This window comes from Callospermophilus lateralis, unplaced genomic scaffold (genome assembly GCF_048772815.1).
Source record: "Callospermophilus lateralis isolate mCalLat2 unplaced genomic scaffold, mCalLat2.hap1 Scaffold_8062, whole genome shotgun sequence".
In the NCBI taxonomy this organism is placed as follows: Eukaryota; Metazoa; Chordata; class Mammalia; order Rodentia; family Sciuridae; genus Callospermophilus; species Callospermophilus lateralis.
Window position 1 is genome coordinate 53,816 of NW_027516110.1, and position 11,629 is coordinate 65,444.

Sequence of the window (11,629 nt, forward strand, 5' to 3'; positions counted from 1 at the left end):
TTCTACTTATCTCTTGGTCGATATTTTTTTTTCAGTTTTCCAATTTGTGTGCCTCTAATTCCTTTAAAGATTTTAGAAGGACTCAAAACAGGAGAATATATTTATTTGATGTATCCATAAATAAAGGGAGGCTTATATTCTGCTTTTATTTATTTTTATTTTATTTTTTAGAATTATCTTTCTTTATATCTGCTGTTTGGTGGATGCTTGTGTATAATTCCAGTGTCACACACATTCTGCACACAAGTCGCTTTTGTAATCTATGCCTTTTATTCTAACATCTACTTTGAGGTTTAATTGTAGCATTCACTCAAATTAAATATTTTATTGATATGTTTTGATTTATATACTTATAATAATTAACAATAAAAAGATATTTGCATACATATGAATTGCCCTATGTAGTTTTCTGTAATGTGATTTCTTTATCTTAAAATTACTACACTGTTTTAATATTATAACATGCATTAGTGTCAGATAATGATTATTAGTACATTTGCTCTTATCTATGAGAGAGTTCTTGTCTATTTTATATACATTCAACTTTCCAGGAAAATTATAGAAGTTTTTGCTTTGATTTCTTCTTTAACAAAAACTGAAAAATGGTAAAATTATGGTAAAATTATTATTAAAGGGTACCTTGGGAAAAATAGTCATTTTTATAATATTTTTTCCTTTGTAAATATGTTGAATGTTTGAGTCTTTTATGTTCTTTTCTGTATTTTTATTTTCTCAAATACTGCATATTCCTTTTGTAAACATACTTGCATATGAAATGCAACATTTATGTGACATCAGCTTAACACATACATGGTATTATATAGTATTTTTCAAACTGGATATAATACATCAACAATAATGCTAGCTCCTAGAATTTACATTTTACAAAATTTAATAATTATTTCTTTCTCTTTCGCTATGCCCCTTGGTTTCAACTCTGGAAGAATGTGACTGTATTCTCATGTACAGTTGCTATAATTTCAGTCTCTGTTTCCTTTGTGGGTGTATAATATACATATGATTACAAAACAGTTTATACAAATGGATAATAAAAGCTTAAAATATTATTTTCCTTTTTTGTGAATGTATTTATTCCACATGTTCATCAATACTGTTTAATTCATCTATATGATGTGATTTTATTCAATGTTACCTAATTTCTAAAGATTTTGAGTTTTTATGGTTATTGAACACTTAGATATATTTTTTTAAAGTGACTCTTCAAGAATTTTTTGTTTTTGTTTTGCAATCTGTTGTATTTTTTCTTCTTATAAACATTTGATTATTTGTGAGGAAATTAGGGGTTTTTTTAACCTTGTCAGTTTTGCAGCTTTTAATGTAATCATTTGATGAATAGATTTTTTTTTGTATTAATATTTTGTAATTCATATGTTTAAGTCTATTATATTATATAAGTTTGAAAACAAAAAAACCCTTTTTTTTCTGATATTAGAAATTCAACCAAAGTGTCTTAATGCTGAGCACATTCTCAGCTCTGTTTTAAATTTTATTTCCAGGTGAGGTTTTCTCAATTTCTTCAGTTGGCCTTAAATTTTGAACTTCATGCCTTAGATTCCAGAATAGTAGATATTTCAGGTGTGCACCACCATATAAACCCTATCTTTTGAATATAAACTTTTGAGCTTTGTACTTTCTTATATATTTCAGTATTTTTTTATTAATAACTTATATTCAGCATTTAAGGTGTCAAAATATGTTATGTTTTATGAGTGAAGGGATAAAGTAGCATTTTATTATCACACTCTTTTTCCAATATACTAGCATGTTTTAAGAGTTTTGTTGTTGGTGTTTTTGGTATTTCCACGATTTATTTTGTTATTAGGTTTACCCTGATAAATTTTACTTCATAATATCAATCATGTGGCATCATGGTATTTTGGTCAGCAGTAGACGTTATGTACAACCATGGATCTAGCAAATATCTTAGCCATGTACTAGTCTATACCATCTAGATTCTATCATTGCACTCAGAGAATTGGAAAGTTGCAGAAGATTCTTAGGATAAATTTTCCAGAGTGTATTTCCATAAAGTGAGAAATCATTATATATGTCTATGTTTTCAATTATATACTGTATAATTGATATAATTTCTATTTTTTGAATTTTCAAATTTGGTAGTGCTTTTTAATTATGTCTGCTTTTTTTTATCTGTACTGAATACTGAACCCAGGGGTGCTTAACAGTAAAGCCACATCCTCATTTTTTTTTATATATATATATTTTATTTAGAGTCAGAGTATTGCTGAGTTACTAAGTGCTTCACTAAGTTCCTCAATACAAAATATATAAGACAATATTTTATATAATATTGTATTAGAATTTATGATCCTTTTTATCCTCCTCAGTCACTGAAACTACAGTTGTCCATCACCTCAGGTATAGATGAATTTCAATTTTTCCAGCTGTATGGAGGTCTAAGTGAAACATAATAACCTGTATGTACATTGTTAAAGAAATGGAACCCACAATTTTACCCAGTTTTTTGACTGGACTGTATATGCCTAAAGGACATAAAATCAGCATACTACATTGACACAGCCACATTAATGTTTATAGCAGCACAATTCACAATAGCTAAGCTTTAAAACCAACCATTCAATGATGAATGGGTCCATTCAATGATGACAGGATAAAAAACTGTTGCTTATGTGCACAATAAACTATGAATTGGCCATAAAGAAGAATGACTTTATGACATTTGCCAGGAAAGGGATGAATCTGGAGATTTTTTGCTAAGTAAAACAAACAATTTTGTTAAAACCAAAAGTTGAAAGTTATTGCTGATATGTGAAATCTAAAGCTCATAAAGGGGGGAAGGGTAAGAAAAGAAGATCAGTAGATTGCACAATGGTAAATAAAAAAATAAGTAAATGAATAAATAAATAAATAAAAGGGACAAGGATAGAAATGTAAAAGATATATATCTGTAAGTGAATCCTAACATCATAGCCATCATCAAGAACAGGATTTTAATTAGGATAAGATATATCTCATGCTTGCATAATACCATAAAAATCAATTTTACAGTCAGGTAGAACTAGAAAGAACCAATAAATTAAAAACAAACAAACAAACTATATTTGTTTGAAGAGCTATATGTATATTCTATTATAAATATCATAAAATATAAACATAGATCAAAATTTTTGTATATATATATATATATATTTAATTTTGTATGTGAAAAAATGTTAAAATTATAAAAAGTAAAATTCAAACAGGATTGTTGTTACTATTTTTTATATTAATAACATACATAAAAACTATAAAATATTTGAACTTAAATAAACTATTAAATATTTTCATTAAGTGGTCTACCTTGTTACATTTCAAAATTTCTCTTATACCATTGATATTGGAATTACTAGAGATCTCACTACACATTCAGAATAGCCAGCTGTATCAAAGAAATAACAAATGAGATTCTACACATTAGTAAATCTCTGATTAGTAGTCATATAATTAAAATTTGAGAATTCTCTTTCTTAATTACCATGATTTTCTCATCTGAAAAATATGTATAATTTAGATCAAGATATAAAAAATTACAAAATAAATATTTTTGAGATAATATCTGAGTTTTATATTGTGTTTCATAAATATGGACTATGTATACTTTTTTTTAACTTAAATCACTTTTTCTGCAGAAGAAGATAATAGTATAATTGTGTTTCAAAACACTACCTACATGATAGTCTACTAACTCTCATTTCAACTTTAATTACATTACATATTGTGCAAATGTTCATGTGGTCAATGTGTTATTTATTTCCCTATTCTTATTTTAGGAACTGTTAACATTTATGGATGTAGCCATTGATTTTACTGAAGAGGAGTGGGAATGCCTTCAGCCTGCTCAGAAAAATTTATATAGAGATGTGATGTTAGAGAACTATAGAAACTTGGCCTTCCTGGGTAAGTTTAATTTCCCATTAAAATTATTAATTACTAGTTATTATTTAATTTACTTCTGTTGCAGAGTATCTTCTGGGATCTTATGCAAACAGAAGAGAGAGACACACACACTGTGAAAAGGAAAATAGAAAAAAAAAAAACTGACCACACCTCTTAACAGCTGCACATATAATACCCCAAATTTATGTATCTTCTGATACCATGACTACATTCTAACCCAGTGTTTCTTTAACCCCAAGTGCTAGCTAACCAAGATTAGGTACAGTTAATACAAATATGGAGCCCCTTCTCCCTAAAGACATTAACACAGAAACTAGATAGTACACCTGTTGAATTGTCTTAATAGCTTCAGGGAGAAACTGCTGTGCATTACAATTGTGGGACTCAGGGTGCCAGTTACAATCACCCTCACACTTTCCTGTCTATTCCAAGGTCAGAATACCTAATACCTCCCCTCTTTTTTTAAGGCCTTTTTAGTAAATAATATTACTTATCTCCTTAATGCTGGTGGGGCCAAAAATAGGGCAAGCATAGACAACAACAAGTTCCAACATCAGTAAACATCCACCTATGAATATTTTTGACCCATATAAAATTGAGTAAACATGAAGTTAACCAATCTAACAAGTCCAAAATCCCTCATCTTGTTGAACTTTATTAATGACATCTTTAATGTAATCTAAGTCTTTTGAAATAAAATTACTATTATAACTTAAATTGAAGGAACACATGTTATTAAACTTCTGATATCCTTTATGATGTAACAATAACAGACAATCAATTGCAGCATGATTGTCAAGTATGGCTTGACAGTGTTGTTTTTGTTCTTCATTAAGCATATTTACATCCATGGAGGCATGACTAATACTGTTTATAATAGCATAGGCAAGTTTCACAGTAGTTTTATAAGCCCGTAGAGCTAGTCCAGGTACTCTCACTAAGGAGAATGTCAAAGCGTTAAATTCTGCCTTAGAGAGAAGCTTCACTGAATCATCACAGTTATTGTCAAGAGGAATAGACCTTGTATGAATAAATTGCAAAGGATGTTGACCTATTAAATACTATGTGGATGGTAGGGACACATTATTCTTCTAAGACAACAATGAATACCATGAGACATTTTTGCAGGCATATAACAATTTTATGCAAGTGTATTGAGATATTGTTATAGGTTCTAGAAGTCCAGGATCTGACAGTACTGAATTTCCCAGAGCTGGTGTACAAAAAACAGAGCAAAATTGTTATTAAGACCAAAGTATTTACAGAGTTTTGTGTGACTTTAGCAATCAAAGCAGTAACAAAGTTATCTAGAGTACATTCTAACCCCATTTTAGCCAACACCTGTTGAGCTGAGGCTGTTAATGGTTTTATATCCCCCCAAGTAATTAGAATTCAAGTATTTTGGGGTCCTCTTTTAGTGTTTCTCCTCTTTTGAGGAGAATGATTATTCTCTTGTTTGGATGAACTCTTATCTTCCATAGTTAAATGAAACTTAGAAATCAACTTGTGAAGTCCCTGATGCACATTTATAATTGCTATTTTTCATGCATGAAGCTAGAGTCCAAAAAGGACATGTTGGCATATGTGAGGCAGTCTATGCTTTTCCCCACGTGATCAAAGGCATAGGATCTTGTCATGCTGGTCATGTGGAACCTCATATATTACATAATATTTTTGGTAATGGCTGTTTGAGAATAAAATATCTATTCATTGCAGATGACCAATTTTGAGTATTAACTTTATGTTGTATATTGAGCACATTAACTGTAAGTAAAACAATATTTAATGCATATTAATATAAGAGAGGCTAGATGTTTGTTTCTGTTTTAAAAGGCAAGTATTAGAATACAATTTGGTCACTCAACAAAAGCTCGTCCAAAAGAATTATGAGAAATTTCATTATTTAAAACTATATCTCATTGATTAAAAATTGTGCAAAAGGATGAGATGTAAAAGCAGGAGCATTATCCATCTTTAAACAAATAGGGCCTCTAGGAGCAGATCATGCTTGGTTTCTTTCCATGCTCTCTGCTGGAACTTACTTGACATTTTCTATTTTAGATTCAATTATGTTATTAATTTTTTAATTTTTTTGTGTTTTGCAATAATGCATTAGCAATCATAAATATTTTGAAGTGAATAAATCATTATACTTCTATTATACTTCTACTTTGTAATATTTAATATTTTTTTATTTTGATTAGTGATTTAAGTTCTGGATCATTTTTTTTTTTATTGTGGCATGCTTGGATTCTTTTCACATATTCTTCTCTCTCTCTCTCTCTCTCTCTCTCTCTCTCTCTATATATATATATATATATATATATATATATATATATATATAGACTTGTGTTGTAGTTCGAGATATAGAATTTTTGGGATAATCTCTAGGATTACACATGAAACATTAAAAGTTGGATAATCTAAAGATCCAAAATTGCCAGTAGTAAATATGTATCCATGAACAAGTAAATCAGAATTAAATCATATATATATATATATATATATATATATATATATATATATATAGAGAGAGAGAGAGAGAGAGAGAGACAGACAGAGACAGAGAGAGAGAGAGAGAGAGTGCTTTGACAATAATATCACCCCTACACAAAATGCAGTGTGTTTATATATCCCACTTCTCTTTATAAATTCTATAGATTTTTAATTTTTACAGTGTTTTACAAGTTGCTTATACTTGTCTCAAACTTGGTAATGCTTGATAAGGCTCTCCCATATTGGTAGAATTTCAGATTTGTACACTAGGAATGTCCCTCTCACATAAACATTGTGCTCGTTGATGTTAATATTTTTCAATTTCACTCTCTAAACTTTTTTTAAATAATTATTTAGTGTTCTTTCAGTAATTTATAACTGTCAGTATCCTAATGTTAAATTCTTAATGTTTTTTTTTTTTTGGTTACTTGCATTTAGCCATGCTTCTCTTTCTTTATATTTGCTGTACTATTTTCTATTTGTTTATTAAAGGAGCCATCAGTAGATTATATAGTCCATGAACAATTAAATCAGAAATTTGAAGAGATACTTCTGCTTTTGTGTTTAGTTCAAACATGTTTCTCAGTATTAAAGCTAGGGACTCCATATGTGTGTGCCCATCAATGTCAAATGTGTAAAAATATGTACTTATATACTATTATTATTTAGTTATAAAATATTTTGTCTCTTAAAGTGTTATAAGAAATATATGCAGGACTTTGAATTAAGTGAAAGGTGGCAGGCAGATATTAAGTTGTAGGAGCATTTGATTCACATGTGGAAGTCAGAAATTTAGTGAGCAAAATTTTGCTCACCAGGTACTGTGTTTTGTGTAGGGTTGATATTATAGTCAAAGTCTCCATATTTTTATTTTATTGAGCATAATAAGGTCAAGAGTTTTAGTTTACCATATATTGAGTGTATTATGTTGTTCATAAATACTAGTAGAAGGAATACAATACCTTATAAGAACAAAATTGATAATTATATAAAATAATGATTGTGCTAATTCATTCTATTTAGTCATTTTACCTTGTATATATAGTATAAAATACCATGATATATTTATAAATAAACAAAGTTTATTTGTCAATAAAGGAAATTCTCATATCACACGAATGTAAAAATATAAAAATCAATTTATTATACTTGATTGTCATGTGTTGAATTCATCTAAGTATTATGGTCATAGGCAATGCAAGGTTTATATAGTCTTTTAAAATGTGTTTATGAAAAATTTTATAGACATATATGTGTATATTTCTTAGTAAATTTTTTGTTCCTCTTTCTTTTTAAGAGTCCATTGCCTTTTTACACTTGTTGAATATTTATGGTATTATCACTCAAAATCTACTAGTTATTTTCATGTCTCTATGTCATGGTAGTCAAAAACCATTTTTTGGGCACTCTTTGAAAAAGCCAGAAATGTTTGTATGTTTCACATTTCTCTTATTCTACTGACAGTGAAGGTAGCTCGTAAATATTTTTTTAAAGAGAGACCGAGAGAGGAGAGAGAGAGAGAGAGAGAGAGAGAGAGAGAGAGAGAATGAGAGAATCTTTAATATTCAGTTTTTTTAGTTTTCGGCGGACACAACATCTTTGCTGGTATGTGGTGCTGAGGATCGAACCCGGGCCGCACGCATGCCAGACGAGCGCACTGCCGCTTGAGCCATTTCCCCAGCCCCTCGTAAATATTTCTTAAATACACAATGCTATCTTATGAAGGACAAAAGGCTGTTAATGATACTTTTCTACACTTTATTACATTACTCTTCTTAATGATGTACTTCTCTTGGATACTGTGTTCTCTACAAGAATTTGGGTAATATTCTCAAGGTAATTTTTTCTGTACATTTTTATTGAATTAATATATTTTTCGCATTTGTGGTGACTTTGAACTTACTAATCTGCTACATTCCTTATGTACTTATTTTACCTTAATTTCATGTTATGCATGCAAAATATATTTATGCCAGTCTAATAGGTATTTTTTTTTTTTTGATTTTTGTTTATTTCAGCCATGACTCCTAATCATACCCAAGAATATTCACCAGAAAATGGCCTAAAACATATATTTCATGAAGTGATAAGTGCAAAATATAGAAGTTGTGATCTTGACTATTTTCCACAAAAGAAAATATGGAAAACTACAAGTGATAGTGAACATCAGAAATCATATAGAATATCAGGCCTTGTATACCACCAGAGAATTTATACTGGAGAGAAGCTCTACAAATATAAAGAAAAGCAACCAAAGCTTTTAGTAAAAAAAAAAGGTCTTATTTACCACAGAGGAACCCACAATGGAGAGAAGCCCTACAAATGTAAAGATTGTGCCAAAGCTTTTGGTCAACAATCAATCCTTATTCACCACAGAAGAACTCACACTGGAGAGAAGTCCTACAAATGTAAAGATTGTGGCAAAGCTTTTGGTAAAAAATCACACCTTATTTACCATGGAAGAAATCACACTGAAGAGAAGTCTTACAAATGTAAAGAATGTGACAAAGGTTTTGGTAAAAAATCAGACCTTATTCGCCACAGCAGAACACACAGTGGAGAGAAGCCCTACAAATGTAAAGATTGTGGCAAAGCTTTTGGCAAAAAATCACACCTCATTTGCCACAGACGAACTCACACTGGAAAGAAGCCCTACAAATGCACAGATTGTGGCAAAGCTTTTGGAAAAAAATCATACCTTATTTACCACAGCAGAACTCACACTGGAGAGAAGCTCTACAAATGTAAAGAATGTGCCAAAGCTTTTGCTCAAAAATCAATCCTTATTCACCACAGAAGAACTCACACTGGAGAGAAGCCCTACAAATGTAAAGATTGTGGCAAAGCTTTTGGTCAAAAATCACACCTTATTTACCATAGAAGAACTCACACTAGAGAGAAGCCCTACAAATGTAAAGAATGTGACAAAGCTTTTGGTCAAAAATCAGACCTTATTCGCCACAGCAGAACACACAGTAGAGAGAAGCCCTACAAATGTAAAGAATGTGACAAAGCTTTTGGTAAAACATCAGACCTTATTCGCCACAGCAGAACACACAGTGGAGAGAAGCCCTACAAATGTAAAGATTGTAACAAAGCTTTTGGTCGAAAATCAGACCTTATTTACCACAGCAGAACTCACACTGGAGAGAAGCCCTACAATTGTAAAGATTGTGGCAAAGCTTTTGGCAAAAAATCACACCTCATTTGCCACAGACGAACTCACACTGGAGAGAAGCCCTACAAATGTACAGATTGTGGCAAAGCTTTTGGACAAAAATCAGACCTTATTTACCACAGCAGAACTCACACTGGAGAGAAGCCCTACAAATGTAAAGAATTTGGCAAAGCTTTTTCTCAAAAATCAATCCCTATTCGCCACAGAAGAACTCACACTGGAGAGAAGCCCTACAATTGTAAAGATTGTGGCAAAGCTTTTGGTCAAAAATCACACCTTATTTACCATGGAAGAACTCACACTGGAGAGAAGCCCTACAAATGTAAAGAATGTGACAAAGCTTTTGGTCAAAAATCAGACCTTATTCGCCACAGCAGAACACACAGTGGAGAGAAGCCCTACAAATGTAAAGAATGTGACGAAGCTTTTGCTAAAAAATCAGACCTTATTCGCCACAGCAGAACTCACACTGGAGAGAAGCCCTACAAATGTAAAGATTGTAACAAAGCTTTTGTTCGAAAATCAGACCTTATTTACCACAGCAGAACTCACACTGGAGAGAAGCCCCACAAATGTAAAGATTGTGGCAAAGCTTTTGCCAAAAAATCATACCTCATTTGCCACAGACGAACTCACACTGGAGAGAAGCCCTACAAATGTACAGATTGTGGCAAAGCTTTTGGACAAAAATCAGAACTTATTTACCACAGGAGAACTCACACTGGAGAGAAGCCCTACAATTGTAAAGATTGTGGCAAAGCTTTTGGTCAAAAATCACACCTTATTTACCATGGAAGAACTCACACTGGAGAGAAGCCCTACAAATGTAAAGAATGTGACAAAGCTTTTGGTCAAAAATCAGACCTTATTCGCCACAGCAGAACACACAGTGGAGAGAAGCCCTACAAATGTAAAGAATGTGACAAAGCTTTTGCTAAAAAATCAGACCTTATTCGCCACAGCAGAACTCACACTGGAGAGAAGCCCTACAAATGTAAAGATTGTAACAAAGCTTTTGGTCGAAAATCAGACCTTATTTACCACAGCAGAACTCACACTGGAGAGAAGCCCCACAAATGTAAAGATTGTGGCAAAGCTTTTGCCAAAAAATCACACCTCATTTGCCACAGACGAACTCACACTGGAGAGAAGCCCTACAAATGTACAGATTGTGGCAAAGCTTTTGGACAAAAATCAGAACTTATTTACCACAGGAGAACTCACACTGGAGAGAAGCCCTACAAATGTAAAGAATGTGGCAAAGCTTTTGCTCAAAAATCAATCCCTATTCGCCACAGAAGAACTCACACTGGAGAGAAGCCCTACAATTGTAAAGATTGTGGCAAAGCTTTTGGTCAAAAATCACACCTTATTTACCATGGAAGAACTCACACTGGAGAGAAGCCCTACAGATGTAAAGAATGTGACAAAGCTTTTGGTCAAAAATCAGACCTTATTCGCCACAGCAGAACACACAGTGGAGAGAAGCCCTATAAATGTAAAGAATGTGACAAAGCTTTTGGTAAAAAATCAGACCTTATTCGCCACAGCAGAACACACAGTGGAGAGAAGCCCTACAAATGTAAAGATTGTAACAAAGCTTTTGGTCGAAAATCAGACCTTATTTACCATGGCAGAACTCACACTGGAGATAAGCCCTACAAATGTAAAGATTGTGGCAAAGCTTTTGGTAAAAAATCACACCTTATTTACCATGGAAGAACTCACAATGGAGAGAAGCCCTACAAATGTTCAGAATGTGGCAAAGCTTTTGGTGACAAATCAAACCTTACTCGCCACAGCAGAAACGACTGTGGAGAGAAGTCCTACCATTGTAAAGATTGTGGCAAAGCTTTTGGTCAAAAAGTAGACCTTATTCATCACAGCAGAACTCACTGGAGAGAAGCCCTACATATGTAAAGAATGTGGCAAAGCTTTACTCAAAAAACAAGCTTTATTTGCCACAAAATAACTCACACTAGAGAGAAGCCTTACAAATATAAAGAATGTGGCAAAGTA

At 32.0% G+C, this 11,629-nt stretch overlaps 1 protein-coding gene across 1 annotated transcript; it reads left to right on the forward strand.

Moving 5' to 3' along the window:
- Positions 1-8,452: 8,452 nt before the first annotated feature.
- On the forward strand, positions 8,453-11,621 carry LOC143386404 (uncharacterized; the record flags this gene model as incomplete). Its single annotated transcript, XM_076841521.2, is given in 3 exon segments — positions 8,453-11,505; positions 11,507-11,568; positions 11,571-11,621. Coding segments are annotated over 3 exon segments (3,166 nt in total), but the record flags the coding sequence as incomplete, so codon positions are not given.
- Between the last annotated feature and the right edge of the window lie 8 nt (positions 11,622-11,629).